This window comes from Arachis hypogaea, chromosome 14, assembly GCF_003086295.3.
Source record: "Arachis hypogaea cultivar Tifrunner chromosome 14, arahy.Tifrunner.gnm2.J5K5, whole genome shotgun sequence".
NCBI classification, from domain to species: domain Eukaryota; kingdom Viridiplantae; phylum Streptophyta; class Magnoliopsida; order Fabales; family Fabaceae; genus Arachis; species Arachis hypogaea.
This window is the reverse complement of record NC_092049.1, coordinates 101,665,267-101,683,860: the sequence shown is the minus strand read 5'-3', so window position 1 is coordinate 101,683,860 and position 18,594 is coordinate 101,665,267. Positions and strand designations below refer to the sequence as shown.

Below are 18,594 nucleotides of genomic sequence, written 5' to 3'. Positions count from 1 at the left end.
ATGATGCTGCATCACACTACTGCTGTACTGGTTTAATTCTTCTTTTCAATAAAATTCATCAATCACCCTTCCAATTAGTGCTTTCATTGCCCATGTTCGTAGTCGACGGCTTCCTATCGTCCCCAATTTGCTACCCATGCTTTAGGCACTGCTCTGCGACCGAACACATGTTCATCCCTCCCTCCCCTCCTTCCTACACCACCGCAACGCCCACCTGTGACCTCAAATCGAAATGCCACTCGGCGTCTTACTCCAGCTGAAATCCAGAGTATAATAGACAAGGGATTATGCTATTAGTGTGATGAGAGGTTCTCGGCCACACACAAGTGCACTAACCGCCAATTCATGTCTCTCTAGCTTGAAATGGAGGATGATACAGAGCCGCAGGTGAATATGGATGAGGTTTTGTGTGATGGAGAAGTTGTGCCACAATTGGAGCAACAGGTCTTGGGGCACCATTTATCTTATAATGCCATGCACGGCACCTTTAGTCCAGCTATGATTCATATTAAAGCTCATGTCAATGGGTTGGAAGTTCAAGCCCTTATTGATGGCGGCAGCTTCGATAGCTTCATCCAGTTGCGGATTGCAAAATTCTTAAATCTTCCAATCGAGCCAGCTCCTAGTATCAAAGTAATGGTAGGTGATTTTGATGTGTTGGAGGTGGAAGGTTATATCCCAGCCTTTGAGGTAAATTTGCATGGGTGCACATTGACTATTCCCGATGTGTTGGTTCTTCATGTTGCAGGAGGTGATTTAGTGATTGGGAAGACGTGGCTGAAGACTTTGATGGCTCATATTGTTAATTACGATTCCTCGTTTCTCAGGTTCTTGCATAATGGCCAATTTGTTATGGTGCAAGGCGAAAAGTCGCATACTCCGGCACAGGCTCAATTTCATCACATCAGACACTTGATTTGTACCGATTCTATAGCTGAAGGTTTTACTCGAGGTGCAACAAGCCGAAAAGTCCTTGATACCACAGCTGCAACTCCATGAAACTTTGGCTCCTGAATTAATTTTGCTTCTCAACACCTATGCAGGAGTTTTTGCCCAGCCATCAGGTTTACCCCCCAACATTTTCATGATCACGGCATTCCCTTGGTCCAGGGTGCAGCACCGGTCAAGGCTCACCCCTATCGATATCCGCATTACCAGAAAACACAAATTAAGTTGATGATCAAGGACATGTTGGAAGAAGGCATCATCTAACCTAGCAAGAGCCCCTTTTCCTCCCCAATCCTTTTGGTAAGGAAAAAGGATGGCACATGGCGCTTTTGTACCGATTATAGAGCCCTGAATAATATCACTATTAAAGATAGCTTTCCGATACCTACGGTGGATGAGCTTTTGGACGAACTGTTTGGTGCCACAGTTTTTTTGAAGCTGGATTTACGGTCGGGTTATCACCAAATTCTGGTCAAGCCTGAGGATCGCTTCAAGACAGCTTTCCGAACTCCTCAAAGTCCTTATGAATGGTTGGTCATGTCCTTCAGCTTAACCAATGTGCTGGCTACATTTCAAAGCCTCATGAATGATGTGTTTAGGCCATTTTTGTGAAAATTCGTATTGGTTTTCTTTTATGACATTTTGGTATAATGCCCTTCTTGGAATTAGCACTTGCAGCACCTTGAATTGGTCTTGAAGCTGTTGCAGCAGGAGCAATTGTTTTCCAAGCTTTCTAAGTGCCTGTTTGGTACATTCGAGGTTGATTATCTTGGACACACTATATTTGGCAATGGGGTTCACATGGAGCGTGCCAAAGTGGAGGCGGTTACTGAATGGAAGCCGCCACAAAACCTCAAACAGTTGCGTGGGTTTTTGGGCTTAACTGGCTACTATCGCCGCTTTATCAAAGGATACGCGACCATCGCTACACCGCTCACAGACCTTCTAAAAAAGGAAGCGTTTGAGTGGAGCTATAGGGATGATTTGGCTTTCAACCAACTAAAACATGTTATTTCTTCTGAACCGATGTTAGCATTACCGAACTTTGCTCTACCTTTTGAGATTGAGACTGACGCTTTTGGTTCAGGAATTGGAGCCGTTCTGGCTTAAGGTAAGTACCCCATAGCTTACTTTTCTAAGAAGTTGTCTCCTAGTATGCAGCAACAATCTGCATACACTCGAGAGTTCTATGCGATTACTGAGGCGATCGCCAAGTTTCGACACTATTTGTTGCGGAAGAAATTCGTGATCCGCACAGACCAGCAGAGTTTAAAAGCGCTGCTTGAACAAAATTTGCACACTCTCGAGCAGCATAAGTGGTTGCATAAGCTCCTCGGGTATGACTTTGAAATCCACTATAAGCCTGGCTCCGAGAACGTCGCAGCAAATGCCTTATCACTCTCCTATCTCACAGCATGGTCAATGCCTAAATCTGAATGGTTGCAGAGTCTTAAGGAAGAGATTGCGACGGACACCTTCCTTAAGGATCTTGTACACCAGTGTACCACTGGTACGGTATCGGACAAGAACTATACTTATCTACAGGGCATCTTATTATGGCGGGACAGAGTGGTAGTTCCACAGAGCAGCAAGCTCATTGGTCTCATCATGAAAGAATTCCATGATAGTGCTATGGGAGGGCATGCGGGCATTGCTAAAACAGTGAAACACATTTGCTCCACATTTTACTGGCCTAAGATGCAGCAACAAATACAAGAATATGTCCTCCCTTATGGTACTTGTCAGCGAGCAAAAATAGAGAAAGATTGCCAGCAGGATTGTTGCAACCGCTGCCTATTCCTTCTAGAGTTTGGGCGGATATTTGCATGGATTTTATTATAGCTTTGGCTCCAATTCATGGTTTTTCTATTATCTTGGTTGTGATTGATCGTCTTACTAAATCAGCGCATTTCATTGCACTTGAGAATGACTTTAATAGTTAGAGTGTTGCTGAGGCTTTGATTCAACATGTTGTGAAGCTGCATAGTTATCCCAAATCAATAGTCTCAAACCGTAACAAAGTCTTTGTTAGCAAATTCTGGCAGCACCTTTTTAAGCTACATGGGACCACCTTGGCCATGAGCTCTGCTTATCACCCACAAACTGATGGTCAGAGTGAAGTGTTGAACAAAACGCTGAAAATGTACCTTCGGTGCTTTTGTTTTGATACCCCGAGACGATGGCTGGATATGCTCTCTTGGGTAGAGCTTTGGTACAACACTTCTTGGCATAATAGCATTAAGATGTCTCCCTTTAAGGCTATATATGGTCGGGATCCGCCATCTCTGGTTCGGTATGAATTTTGCCATGCGGATGATCCTTCCTTACAATAAATGTTGACTCTGCGAGACCAGACTCTAGAACAGCTGAAGCACAATCTTACTTGTTCTCAACAGTTCATGAAGTACCATGCCGATAAGCAGCGTCGTCAGGTTGAATTGGAGGAGGGTGACTTAGCTTTAGTAAAGCTCCAACCCTATCGACAGCATTCGGTGGCTTTATGTAAGCATCAGAAATTGGGCATGCATTATTTTGGACCGTTTAAGATCCAGCAAAAGCTTAGTGTTGTGGCTTATAAGTTGGCACTATCTCTGGAGGCAAAGATTCACAATGTCTTTCATATCTCTGCTCTGAAGAAATTCCGTGGTGACCAAGAGACTCACTACCTTCCTCTTCTTCTACGTACCACTGAAATGGGTCCGGTTTTAGAACCTCATGTAGTTCGAGCCAAGCGAACGGTGATCAAAGATGGCAAAGAGATTCCTCAGCTCCAGGTCCAATGGGGTGAAGGTCCAATGACAGAATTGACATGGGAAGTTGCTGATAACTTCTGCCGTGCTTTTCCAGATTTCAACCTTGAGGGCAAGGTTGATGTTGATCCGGGGGGTAATGTAACGAATATTAGTGGGCCTGGGCATGTAAAAGAAGGCTATGCTACCCATTCAGAGAGCAATACTAATACTCAATCCGCAAAGCCACAATTGTTGGAAGGAGAGTTAGTTACAAATCAAGGACAGATGGCAAGCAATCTAATAAATCAGGGACCACACATGAGCACAAGAGTGAAAGCTACTAATAAGAGACTGGAGAATTATGTTCGTTAGCGTATTGTGGTATTACTTGTTCTCTCTCGTAATTGTGGATTCAATATCCTTCTATTCCCCCTTTCTCTTCCCTCTGCTCTCTTACACTAAATTCCCCTACTAATTTCTATTCTCACATTCTTGACAGGTTCAATTAATTAGAAGAATGCATGGTCATATCCCTCTGGTGCTAATGTTACTTGAATACAACAACAACAACAAAGCCTTGTCCCACTAAGTGGGGTCGGCTACATGAATCAAACGACGCCATTGTGCTCTATCATGTATCATATCTACAGAGAGACCGTTTACATGTAGATCTCGTTGACCACCTCATGGATGGTCCTCTTAGGTCTTCCTCTGCCTTTCGCCCCTTGTTCATCTTTCATCTCATCCACCCTCCTGACTGGATGTTCTATCGGTCTTTTTCTCACATGTCCAAACCACCTGAGACACGATTCAACTATCTTTTCCACAATGGGTGCTACTCCAACTCTCTCCCTTATATCTTCGTTCCTTATTTTATCCAATCGCGTATGACCACTCATCCATCTCAACATTTTCATCTCCGCCACACTCAGCTTATGTTTGTGCTCCCCTTTAGCCGCCCAACACTCCGTACCATAAAGCATAGCCGGTCTTATAGCGGTGCGATAGAATTTACTTTTAAGTTTTAAAGGCACTTTTTTGTCGCATATAAAACCAGATGCACTCCGCCATTTTGACCAACCTGCTTGGATCCTATGATTTCATCCTGTTCAATCTCTCCATTATCCTGTATGATGCACCTAAGATACTTAAAACTTTTAACTTTTCGTAGGATGTTTTCTCCAATCTTCACCTCTATATTAGGGTTTTCCCTTCTCAGACTGAACTTATATTCCATATATTCCGTCTTTCTATGGCTTATGCGCAGACCATACACTTCTAGAGCTTCTCTCTATAACTCCAACTTCTTATTTAGGTCTTCCCTTGACTCTCCCATAAGGACGATATCATCGGCAAAAAGCATGCACCATGGCACAGGCTCTTGGATGTGTTCTGTGAGTACTTCCAAGACTAATGTGAAAAGATATGGACTTAAGGATGATACCTGGTGTAATCCTATACCAATAGAAAATTTCTGTGTCATACAACCTTGAGTCTTCACACTAGTTGTGGCCCCATCATACATGTCTTTAATTACATGAATATAGGCGATCCTTACTCTCCTCTTTTCTAAAACCTTCCATAAAACCTCCCTTGGTACCCTATCATATGCTTTTTCCAAATCAATAAATACCATATGTAGATCCCTTTTATTACTACGATACCTCTCCATCATTCTTCTTAATAGGTATATCGCTTCAGTGGTAGATCTGCCCGGCATAAATCCAAATTGGTTCTCTGTTACTTGTGTCTCTTTTCTCAACCTCTGTTCTATCACCCTTTCCCATAACTTCATGGTATGACTCATAAGCTTGATCCCTCTATAGTTTTTGCAACTTTGTATATCCCCCTTATTCTTATAGATAGGTACCAAGGTGCTCTTTCTCCACTCATCAGGCATTTTCTTTGACCTTAAAATCTCATTAAAAAGCTTGGTTAACCAGTTGATGCCTTTTTCTCCAAGACCCTTCCAAACCTCAATCAGGATATTATCAGTTCCTACTGCCCTGCCATTTTTCATCTGCTTTAGAGCCTCTTTTACCTCGAAGTCTCGAATCCTTCGATAGTAGTCAAAGTTTTGATCTTCTTTCCTTGTGCATAACTGACCAAGGCTCGGAAGAGTCTTCTGTCCCTCATTAAGTAACTCGTAGAAGTAGCTCTTCCACCTTTCATTAATCTTCTCCTCTTGAGCCAACACCTCTCCATTCTTATCCTTTATGCACTTAACCTGATCCAAATCTCTCGTTCTTCTTTCACAACTCTTTGCGATTCTATATATACTTTTTTCTCCTTCTTTCGTACCCAAAGACTGGTAGAGACCCTCATATGCTCTTGTTCTTGCTTCACTTACAGCCACTTTTGTCTCTTTCTTAGCCGCCTTATATTTTTCCCAGTTATCTGTGTTGCAGCATAAAGACCACTCTTTAAAACACTCCCTTTTTATCTTTATCTTTTTTTATACACTCGCATTCCACCACCAGGACTCCTTGTCTCTTGATCTTATTCCTTTAGATTCACCAAAGCTTTCTTTTGCTGTTCTTCTAATAACTTCTGCCATCTCCCTCCACATCTCTTCCGTGCTTCCATTCCCATCCCACTTTGCCTCTTCTCCTACCCGTCTTAGGAAGCTTCTTTGTTCCTCACCTTTCATCCGCCACCACCTCATCCTTGGGTTCTTCGTATGATGTCTTTTCCTCAACTTTTGTTCAACGCGAAAATCCATGACGAGCACCCTATGTTGTGTTGTCAAACTCTCTCCCGAGATAATTTTACAGTTAATGAAAAATTTCCGGTCGACTCTCCTCAACAAGAAGAAGTCGATTTGAGAGCTTGTCATGCCACTCTTATAGGTTATAAGATGTTTGTCTCTCTTTTTAAAACACGTATTTGCGATGAGAAGATCAAAGGTTGAGGAAAAGTCCAAAATAGTTTTACCCTCGACATTGATCACCCCGAAACCATGGCCTCTGTGAATACTCCCATATCCAGTCACTTCTCTCCCAACATGGCCATTTAAATCTCCTCCTAAGAAAATCTTATCTCCCAAAGGTATGCCTTGAACCAAACTCTCTAGATCCTCCCAAAACCTTATCTTGTATTGTTCGTCTGAACCCACTTGCGGTGCATAGGCGCTAATCACATGGAAAGCACCTCCCTCCACCACAAGTTTGATAGAGATGATCTAATCTCCCACCCTCTTGACATCCACGACGTCCTTCTTCCACAGCTTATCCACAATTATTCCAACCCCATTCCTATTCTTCATCTTTCCTGTATACCAAAGTTTAAAACCAGAAGTATCCAACTCCCTATCCTTCGCACCAACCCATTTTATTTCTTGTAGGCACATAATGTTAATTTTCTTCCTTGTCATGGTGTTCACCACCTCCATGGACTTTCTTGTTAGAGTGCCTATGTTCCATGTCTCAAATATCAACCTTCTGTCACTTCAACCTTTACTTTTTACTTTGTGAACTAGCATATTTACCCTCATCCGTTCACGAAAATGCGAGAACCCTTGCTCATTTAATACAACATCCGGGCACCGATGCAGCAGCTTTTGCTCATTTGACACCGTACTCGAGCCATACAACGCGTTACTTCCGGACAACGACCTAGCTTTAGCGCAATAATGTCTTTGATTCATGTCATGGGGGTTCGACTATATTTTTATGTTGATTGTCGAAAACCTAACACAACCCTCCTCCTTTATCCAGGTTTGGGACCGACTATGTACCGCAAGTGTAACATAGGCGGAGTTGCTGATGTTACTTGAATAGATCATTTTTTCTTTCTATACATTCTCATTGTTTCATTAGTTTACCACTTCATTGCGCTCATGATGTTGCATCACACTACTGCTGTAGTGGTTTAATTCTTCTTTTCTAATAAAATTCATCAATCACCCTTCTAGAGTGTTCATTAATGGCAATCAGGGCATATTGTGAACATGTGATGGATCCAAATTAGTTGAACTATACACCGAATTTTTTTGCTAGTGACTTTCACAACTATACACCGAATTTTTTGCTAGTGACTTTCACAGCTTCACGCAAATGATGCGACAATTTTCAACTTTGCAAGCTAACATGAGTAGATCTAGCATCAATCTCACTCAAGATCCGTCTAGTTACTATTTCTTGCATGTGAGCGAAAATCCAAGTATCTCGCTCTCTTCGTCTCGGCTTACCACTCACAATTATCATGCATGGGCGAGTTCTGTTTGGATTTCACTCAAGTCGAAGAACAAATATAAGTTCGTTGATAGCTCCCTTCTACCACCTAATGAAATCCCACCTTTGAGGCCTGGGACAGAAACACTTTTGTCCTTTCCTAGCTATACTCTTCACTAAATCCATAGATCCTAAACAGCCCGTGATATGGTGCAATGACGCAAGCGAATTATGGAGAGATCTTAAACATCGATTCTTCGAAGGTGACTTGTTCAGAGTTAGAGAGCTGAAAGAATAACTATTCAGCTTACGACAGGGAGAATTAACAATCACAGCATACTTCACAAAACTCAGTCATATGGGAGGATTTGAACGAATACAGACCAGTGCCAGTATGCAAGTGTGATGATAAATGCTCTTGTAAAATTGCGATAATGAAAAAGTATTGATGGTGGTGCTGTGACCATAAATAATTCAGTTGCTGAAGAGAATGTGAAAATCAGCAAGACTTCAACTCCTAAGGGTGAGAATGGATTAAGCATTGATGGATTATTTTCTGAAAAACAAAAGGAAGCACTTCATTGCCTTATTCCACCTGAGTTTTATCTCCTACATAAACCCAATGCGTAAGATAATAATAAGGTAAGCAAATCATTTTTCCAAATAAGACAAAACAGCACTACTATTTATTGGGTTACTGAAACACAAGCAATCTATACAATGTTCATTTAAGCATCTAAGACTAATTTTTCAGGGAAAATTTCATCGTTTCAAATACTTTTTGGAAAAAAAAAAAACAAAAAGCTAAAAAGAAATAGAGGGGGGGAAAGTTCTAAAATTAACTCCAACATTGTGACTCAAACAAATACAAAATGGCTTTCCCTTCTTATTCTCCTTTTTTTTTTTCTGATACTGAGATGGACGATGACAGAAAAATATCAGCCACAATTCAAATGCAAGTCTTCTAAATCCCAAAACTTGGATCAAAGAAATATAGCCATAATGCTACTTGATGCACCGCCAGCTGATGATATAAGCTACTTATCAATAAGAACAATGGTGCAGTTTCCACACTCAGTTATACTGATCTTGCATGTTAGGATCATCATCTACTCTGGCACCTTCTAGAAGCAGCAGGCTGATAGAAGTGATTCAACAAAATGTTATGTAAGTGAGAACAAAAATTTAAATGAAGAATGAAGTAAACTTACATATGAAAAAACTGATTATAAATCTAAGATCGCATATTATATATATTTTAAGAAAGAGCTCAACACAATAAAGTGGAGCTTATTACAAAGTAAACAATAAAATAAAGACGTAAATACTGTACAAAACACTGCACTCTAACGTTAGCACTATTGCAATGTTAAGATATAAAACTATTCGTTTATAGGTTAAGCTTTTGAGAGAAATGGTTTATGACATAAGCTATGCAATTCAGTTCAGTGGAAAATACGACTAGCAATGTTTTAAAGCTACAGATAAATTATCCCCTAGAATGCCTTAAAAAGTCCAAAGTTGCAGAGATTTTTCAGTTGTGTGATCAGATGAACTCACATTAAGAAAAGCTGCGGTTTGCACCAACTTTCTCTCGCAACTGATCATTGGTGAGACCATCTTCCGTTTCCAAATCTCTGCTGGAAATCTTAGAAACCAGATTTTCATACTCCTCTTTCAAGCTAGACGAGTCAACAGCCTCTTCAAGGCTCTGCTTAATTTGTTGCACCAAAGCAGCAATTCTATTCTTTGATTCTGTATCAGGTGTCTCTCCAGCCTTAGCAACCTCCAATTTCAATAGTTCAATCTTGCTCTTAATGTTGGATGAGTTTGCCAACTTCTCGATTTCCTTACTTATACCCTCTCTTAATTCTTCTATCTTCGATTCATATCCTAACACTGCAGACTCCTCTGAGCTGTCTCGTGGCCTTGCTGGTGCAATCTTAACTTCCATGCCGGCCGACTTCAAAGACTCAGCCAGCAGCGAGTCAAATTCTTTATTAAACTCGACGATTTTCTGCTTCAGATCATCATCCAAATCCCTAGAGGAGGATGCCCCGGCAGCTTGAATTTCAGACTTCAATGCCTCGTACTTTTCCTTTATTCTTGGATTCTTCATGATGCCATCGAATTTTGTCTTCAATTCTTGTTCCAATGCGGAAGTTCGCTTGTTCTGATCTTGCAAACGCTTTACCTTAGACAATTCTTTCAACATGTTAACCTTATTCTCCAGCCTGCCAAAGTTGGGTGCCGTGGACAATTTCTGATCAAACTCCTCCTTTAGCTTTTCTATCTTACTCTTCAGCAACGGATCAACAAATTGGTTATCTGTGTTTGCTTTCACAACCTCCTCCTTTAGTTTTGACATCCTGTCAGACAAGCCAATGGCGTTAACTGCCTCAGAGTACTCTTGGTCAACCTCTATTTGCAGTTGTTTTATCATATCATCCAGATCTAATCTCGGCTCAATAGAGGATTCCTTAGAATCCAAGATTTGCTGCTTCAGCTTCTCAACCTCAACCTCTAATTCAGCATCCGAAATCTTATTGGCAATTGGTATATCTTTCTTCTTCATGTTGATTTTCTTCTTGGGTTCTACAGGAATTCCTTCCTGGAACCCACCAATCTTGCGGAACTTAAGCATGCGATGTCGTAGTAGCTCTTCGGTATTCAACTTGGTGAGCTCCTATACAGTTAAAAAATCAAAGGTCTAAATATGCACATGCTGTCACATAAATTTCAGTAAAACACTTGCTAACTATAAAACTTACATCCATGGCTTCATTGACTGCTTTTTTTATCTGTTGCGAGGTCCAAGATGGATCTGCATGTGCACCACCAAGTGGCTCCTATTGAAAAGACAGTGAAATGTTTTATTCAATAGATTATATTATTATCCATAAGTGTGGAACTGCCTATATTGTATGTATAAAAAGACAAAATCATATCATTAAATTTCAAAACCAGTAGAATGATATTTTACATATATCATATATGAATAGGATTAAGAGCAAAAGGCATAATTCTTTTGGATTAAAGAAAAAAAGAACACTGAAAGGCATAATTAATCGGATTCTTACAGGGATAACCCCATCTGCAATTTCCAATCGGCACAATTCACTGGCTGTGATCCTCAGTTTCTCAGCAGCCTGCAAACAATAAGAAATATATATATATATATATATATATATATATATATATAATATAATATATATATATATATATATATATATATATATATATTATATTAGAGATATATACAATATATATTACAAAATGAAAGAAGAGCCAAGGGTTGGTGCTGTGTATACCTTTGGTGCTGCTTTAGCACTCTTCCACAAGATTGCTGCACATGCCTCAGGACTAATCATGAAAACATAGAGAGCAGATCAGAAGAACAGAACAGAAAACACATTTCTATTCATAAATTGGTTGTCAAAAATACTACAAAGGCTTATTACATATGTGTGCATGTGTGGATAGCTTATTCAAAGACGAAACTTTATGTTGAGTTATTTGAAGCCATCCTAATTTGGATACCAGGCCAATCGTGACTACTGATGTACAATTATGCCGAACCCGCACCGAGTGCAAGTGAGGATCTGATTGGATATTTTCTTTTGGTTAGGAGGTGTGTATGGGGGGTGTGTCTGGGAAATGAGATGGCGGCATATTTTAAGTTGACTTTGGATGGGCAAAGGGCTTCTTGAATCCCCGATGGCTATTTATCTTTTGTATTTTGTTTCTTGTATACATGCTTCTGAAGCTGATCCCTCACCAGAATTCAATCTTTTTGTAGTAATATACAACAGTTTTAGTCCCATTTCTTCTAGTTTACACCAGGTTCCTATCACTACTAAACTTGAATCAGTTTCAAGTACAAATAAGAAAGAAAAGTTGAAACCAGTTAACAGTTTAACCACTTTTTCAAAGTGCTAAATTGAAATGTAGCTAACATGAAAGCAATTTTGCTTAACATTTGTGGTTAATAGGGTTGGTCAATGGTCAAGCTAAGGGTGGTCTTAATAAAACCTAGTATTTATACAAATCTTTCATTCTTTCATTTTTCATATAAGGTAAAACTATAATGGGGGACTAATATTCATAGTCAATTCAAATATAAGAAATTTACCCTTTTCAACATAAGTGTATTTCAGATTATTGTGTTCAAAACAACTTATAATGACAATCTTCCTTGTTTGAGAATAACGTTATTATCTGTCACCGTGTCACGGTGTAATCAAATTGAAACACCCTGAAAGAATAGTACATAGGAGGGGCACGAAATGGAAAATAACTGGAGGGAAACAGTATTAGGTCCAAGGACAATCAAACTAATAACATAAATCTACCACTTTCATCATCATCCCATTATAACTTAACTTATAACCACATTATGTAAAAGTTCTCAACTGGCATAACAGATAATCACATGCAAAGGCTTGCAAGGTTAAGATCATACAAAGGAGCTCTATAAGATTCAGTTAATACGTAATATGCACAATGAAAATAAGAGGTACGTGATAGAAATAACAATTGCAATATTACAGAGTTTCCGAGAGTGATTCAGTGAGTTGAAAATTTAGATCACCTGGCAACATAGAAAACTGCATTTTCAAGCATAAGTAATTTGTTGCCACATCCAATAGCAAGGGCACCACCAGAACCACCTTCTCCAATAACTATGGATATAACTGGAACTTTCAGGCCAAACATGGATCTCAGATTATGAGCAATCGCTTCACCCTGCAGAATGAACAGTAATGAAACGGATTAACCTAGAAAAAAAAGAGAGCTGGCAAGTGTCAAAGAATGTTAAACCTAAGTTTATGACATACTTGACCCAGTTCCTCTGATTTAAGGTCAGCATATGCCCCAGGCGTGTCAATGAAAGTAACAATTGGAAACCCATGGTGATCTGCATATTCCATCAAGCGAAGAGCCTTCCTATAACTGTTTGAATTGAAAATCGACTATCAGTGTCAATCATTCATCAGTAAACTTAACCACATAAATTTAAATTGTTTTTATCATATCTTAAACATAGTTAGAGTTCATAGAAGACATACCCATGTGGAGTTGGCATCCCAAAGTTACGCTGAATGTTTTCTTTGGTATTTCTACCCTTTTGCTGACCAATGAACATGTACCTTCTACCATCTATAGTCCCTATACCAGTAACAATAGCAGGGTCATCGTAACCTGCTCGATCACCATGGAGTTCCACAAACTGCAATATGAGAAAAAAATGAGACTTCTGTTGCACTAAGTGGGCGTCTGGGAGAATGAAAATAAACCAATAGAAGTATGTGCTACAAATTAGAAAATGCAATAACTAATATATCGAAGCGAAAAACAATGTCAATATTTGGTAGACCTTGTCAGTAATGTTATAGATATGATCAAGGAAAGTCGGCCTGTTAGGATGCCGTGCAATGTTGACCCGCTGAATAGGAGTCAGATGCGTGTATAGATCCTTCAAAGCCTGAAACAAGAGGAATGGTGAAATGATGAGACCAATTCCCCCAAATTTTTACTGTTTAATACCTTAGAGTTCAGTGGAAAGGGAAAAGGAGTTATTTGAATGATGGGACTCTGAGAAGCACAGTACAACCAAGACAAGCCAAAGTCAATAAAACAGTGAACAACACGCAAACACAACATACCTTTAACACAATAATACTCTTCAACATAGAATGCGCAAATTCCAAAATATTTAATTGAATAAAAGAAAGTTTTCATTCAATGAGGGAATCAGAAAACATAGCAATCACTTAAAAGAAGTTAAACTTTCATTTCTGTGACAAATACATGGGATGAGCAACAACTAAGCAGAGGGTATATTAGATATATTAAAAAGGGAAGTGAGCACACGAAAACAGCCATGCTTAACTAACAAGACCAGGTTAAAATATTATAGATTCACTCTGGCAAGTTATGATCAGATCATCAGAGAGTAGCATGATAGGTAAACCAATCTACCAATAATTATTTCACAATATCTATCGTAACATGCATGACATTCAGCATGTAATTTAATCCACTAATAATCAGTTTATCCCAAAAAAGTAATCCAACTTTCTCAAGAATAACACTAATAACAACTACCAAACCTGCTGGTACTTGGTTTCCAATGAGAGAATCTGATCACTAAAATCCAAACCAGTTTCGTTTGCCATCTTCCGCACCTGTTTGTGCAACCATAAATAGAATGAGCATAACCACGATGAAACACAACTAACAAAGTAACTAACTATCACATAAACGAAGCATAGCGTGCAACACAACCAAACAAAGTGCAAACTGGAAATTACATCTATGATCTTCTTTTGCAGCGCAATAAGGGGCTTCTCGAAATCCAAAGTGACCGGTTTCGGCTTCTCCTTGAGTGGTTTGAAAGGTGAGAGGTGGCTCAGCACCCCGCCTTTCACATTGGGATCAGGGTTATCAGGCCAAGGGTGTTCATGCTTCTTCACCTTCCTCATCTTACAAGACACTGAGAAGTCTCTTTGCTTCAAGGGCAACCTTGCCCTCCCTAAAGTCCTCAAAGGGACACCGCTGAATCCACTTGTTGAACTCCTCAGCAGATCCGAGGCCGAACCGCCGGCAAGAGATGCAGCAGCAGAGGAAGAAGCCATCTCCAATTCTTCAAAATTCCACCACCAAAATGTTAAAAAACCTTCAAAACCAAAAATCATGTTAACATCAGTGTAAACACATCCATCACAAAAGATCCCAACTTTACCAATACTAATCAGAAAAAGCCAGAAACGAAATATGGAAAAATCACAAGAAAAACAGCTAAAAAGGGAGAAAACTTCATCTCGATCCAATTTTTTTATGAACCCCATCAACGATTTAACCCCCATTTTCACAAAATCAAGGCAAACACAACAAAAGAAGCAAAAAATCACAACAAAACCAAAAGGGCTCCCATAACATTCCCAGGAAAACGAAAATGAAACAAGGCCAAAAGAGAAGCTCCATTATTACCTGGGGAACAGAGAGAAGAAAAGGCGAGAGAGAAAGAGAAGGAACAATCTGGAATGTGATGGAGAGAGAAATGAAGGGATTCTTAAGGGAAGAGAGAGAAAATGGGAAAAGATGGGAAGAACATCGTAGAGATCGTCGAAGTGGGAGAGAGTTGTTGTATGTAGTTGGGAGTGAGTAGCTAAGCTTAGATTGGGGTTTAGAATTGTTTTTATTTTTGGTGTGTCCAAAGGAAGAAAATGGCCAAGTGTGAAAATTATGAAATGGGGGGCGATATTTCTTATGCCGCTTTGTGTTGTTACAATAATGAGCCAGCTTTTTTCGGTTTGGCCGTTAAGCCATACAAGTGAGAACAACTATGTTAGTTTTATTCTTCCATTTCTTCTACAACATCACGCAAAACACAATACCCTCGCTTTCATCGGGGTAATTTGGGAATTTAGCTTCTCTTCTTGCCACTCTCCCAAGGTGCTATGTTGTTTAGTTTTTATTTTTGATTGGCGAGGGGGGAGGCTGTGTATTGAAGGTGCTAGTTATTACTAATTTACTATTGATGACTTTTGTTGTGTGCCCTTTCACTTTCAACTTTTAAATAGATGTTCCTTTTTAAAAAATAAGGAATCAATTACCTATTCAATCTCTGTTCATTCGATTTTTCTATTTCTTTGACATAACGCGATTTTTTTAAGTGTTTTTTTATTAAGTTATAACAAAAAAAAATATTGAGTTATCATATTAAGTTATTGAACAATTATGTTAGTATACTGAATTAAACATTAGATGTCAATATAAACTCTCAAAATAGATAGAAAGTTATGTGTCGACTTTCACATAGAAAAAAAAACAATATCGTTTCCATAGGAAGAAACGTTTTCATATGTTGTTGTTGGTCATTCCTCCCAATATATCTAATTTGTTGAGTCTTAACATGCCGTAAACAGCAACAAACAAGTAATTCAACGTCCATTTTTTCGAGAGTGAAAGAGAAGGAACTAATGATGAAGGTAAGAATGCTACTGATAGCTCTGCTAGAAGTGTTGGAGCGAGAAAAAAAAAGAAGAAATTAATTACTCCAAAATATCATTGTGGGACTTATGCAATTCTGTTGTTGTGTAACACCCCCTTCTTGAAAAACACTTAAAATGCTAAGTCAAGTAGGATATTAAGTTCAGTTAATGCATGAGTGTCATATTGACCTCTTTATAATTAAGCCTATCATTAAAAAAAAAAAAACACATGGAGAAGAGGTGAACTTGTAATTCCTAAAAACACACATACATAAAATAACATTTTAAGTACAAACACTACAATAAAGAACGAAAATACTTAAAACACTTAAATAGCTAGAGTAAAATTGTAAGAACCGAAAATAAATAGTCGTTTAAAATAGAATAAAATAATAATTTAATTGACTGGAATAGATTTAAAAATTTAAAAATATTAATTTGTAAATTTAAAGGTGAGATTTAAACTCATTGAATTTTTTTAGTAAAAAAATATAATTTTCTGTGAAAAATTGCGTAAAAACGATTACCGGTAATTTAGCTAGCAGTATCGGCTTAAGTCTGTCCGATAATGTGTAAGAGTAATAAAAATCGTAGAAAAATTTAGAAAAATATTTAGAATTGAAAATCGGGCGCTTATTCTAAAAGTTTTGGCCCAATATTAAACCAAACGAACCAAAAATGCTAAGTAGTTGGACCGAGCTCAAATTAGGACCAAGTCCAACATATAAAAACACTTTAATGAGGCCATTCAGCCTAGTAACACACACACACAAGAGGAAGAAGGCTGCTGAGATTGAAGAAGAGGGAAACCCAAGGTGGCACTATTTATCATCTTCTTCATTTGACTATATCTCTCTCACTGGAGCTTTGATTTGTGTGCCGTTTGCGGCCACGCAAAACTCTCGCCGAGCTCTTCGATTTCATCCAAACAAAGTTGATAAGAAACTCGAATTTCATACTCCATTTCTCTATCTTATATCAAATTCAAAAATGACTTTTGGGTTTTGAGACTCTTTTTTATTTTGGTTGTTTAAGTGGCATCTAGCATCGGAAAACTGTCGGGTTTTATTCCAATTCACCGTGGATAAGGTAAGAAAATCATAAACCATTGTGGATTATAAATTTTGTGAATCCTAGGATTAATTTTTGATAAATTATATGAATTAGCTTAGAATTCTTGTTGATTGGAGTTAAAGTAGTAGATTTGGAGCATTTGGATTTGAGCTAAAGCGGTTGTTGAGCTTTGGAAGCTTGTTTGGAATCATTTTTGGTGATTTGAACTTGTGTGAGAATCAACGAAGGTATGGTTTTGATTTTCTTTAAATAATATATAATGTTGTTGGCAACTTAGGCTAGTGGACCGTAGGATATGATTGAATTGTTGTTGTTGATAATTGATGATGAATATTGGAGTTGTTGATGACTAATGATGAATATTGATGTTGTTGATGATTGATGAGGATTTTGATTTTTTTACAAATGATGAATTGATGAGCATTGATTATGATGGTTTGGATTGGTAATTGTTAAAGATGGTGATTTATGAGTGAAAATTGTGGAAGTAGTTGATAAATTTGGAACTAAATGGTTAGGTGTTGTATGGTTGAACAATGATGGAAGTGTAATTGGTAATGTGCATAAAAGTATAGGATTGGAATTGTGTATGTTTGGTTTTGGTTTGGTTTTGAGTTTTGGAAAGATAGAGGACATTGTAAAATTTTGATAAAATTTTATTTTTAACCAACTTTAACGAGCTATAGTTTTGTTTTCGGATCCTCATTTTTAGTGAAAATTGTTTTGAATGACAATTGGGTCTATGAAGTTTATGCTATTCGAAAAACGGGTGAAAAACGAAAGAGTTATGCACGTTTGAAGTTTGGTGTGAAAAACTGGATTCTGCAGCAAAACAACTTTTTTTTTAACAACTGGGTGGTAGGCGTACGGGGAATAGGGCATGCGTACGTGAGGATTGGCCTCTGCCAAACACTCATGCGTACCCGACCATATCATACGTACGTGACCATTTGTACACGTACGCGAGACCCCTTTCTATTTCAAGTGTTCGCGTACGCGTACGTGACTTTGTCAATTTTACACTTATGCGTATGCAAGAAGGGACATGTGTACGCGAGACCCCTGTTTTACTGAAAATGTGATTTTTGTGTTTTTAGGCACTTTTCTAGTTTTTTAAACCTCTGTAATTACTGTTTAGTACCCCTTAGCTATTATCTAGGCTTTTGGGACAAAGGAAAACACATTGAGTGGACTTAGTTAGATAATTCTTTTATGAAACTAAAGATGGAGACTTAGGCTTGGGAAGTTCTATGGATGGAATAACTTGAGTGGATTAGCGGAGTGTTGAGATGATGATGTATTGAGACAAATGAATAACTGAGATTGTTGGACATGATGAGAATGACAGTGATTACTGAGACTGGATATATATATATATATTGATGTGAATTGATTGGTAAGTCGCTATGCGCCTGCCAAGAACGCTGGTTAATCCCGCTTGTTGAGGTTGTGACGCCGGCGTAAGGACGGTGGTTAATCCCGCTTAAGTTGAGATGTGAGGTTTGAGGCAGAGTATCCCACTCGCATCATTTCGAGTCACAAGAGTTTGCCGGGCATTATATCCCTATGGTACCAATTATTCGTGACCGAAAGGCGACATCCCAAGGGGATGTGTCAAATTGGCAGTTGAACTGACAAGTGATATCACGTCCAATAAGATAGGAATTCATC

The 18,594-nt window shown here is 38.7% G+C and overlaps 1 protein-coding gene across 2 annotated transcripts; it reads right to left on the bottom strand.

Annotated features, from left to right (window-relative positions):
• Window positions 1-8,506: 8,506 nt before the first annotated feature.
• Window positions 8,507-15,347, bottom strand: LOC112743586 (acetyl-coenzyme A carboxylase carboxyl transferase subunit alpha, chloroplastic). 2 transcript variants are annotated; one of them, XM_025792862.3, is made up of 12 exons: window positions 14,846-15,347; window positions 14,167-14,498; window positions 13,966-14,040; window positions 13,230-13,337; window positions 12,922-13,082; window positions 12,691-12,805; window positions 12,444-12,598; window positions 11,164-11,215; window positions 10,933-11,001; window positions 10,624-10,701; window positions 9,413-10,538; window positions 8,507-8,990 (listed from the first exon to the last, which is right to left on the bottom strand). In XM_025792862.3, exons 2-11 carry the CDS (start codon window positions 14,488-14,490, stop codon window positions 9,414-9,416), a joined length of 2,262 nt encoding a protein of 753 aa, XP_025648647.1. In that variant the 5' UTR covers window positions 14,491-14,498; window positions 14,846-15,347; the 3' UTR covers window positions 8,507-8,990; window position 9,413. The 2 variants fall into 2 exon arrangements, with proteins under 2 accessions (XP_025648647.1, XP_025648646.1); XM_025792861.3 differs by having other exon boundaries at window positions 14,167-14,531; window positions 14,846-15,299.
• Window positions 15,348-18,594: the final 3,247 nt, after the last annotated feature.

Coding starts and splice junctions, on each gene's coding strand:
- LOC112743586 (XM_025792862.3), bottom strand. CDS start 14,490: ATGGCTTCTTCCTCTGCTGCTGCATCTCTTGCCGGCGGTTCGGCCTCG. Junction 14,041..14,166: donor TGCAAAAGAAGATCATAGAT/GTAATTTCCAGT, acceptor TTGCACAAACAG/GTGCGGAAGATGGCAAACGA. Junction 11,002..11,163: donor GTGCTAAAGCAGCACCAAAG/GTATACACAGCA, acceptor TATTGTTTGCAG/GCTGCTGAGAAACTGAGGAT.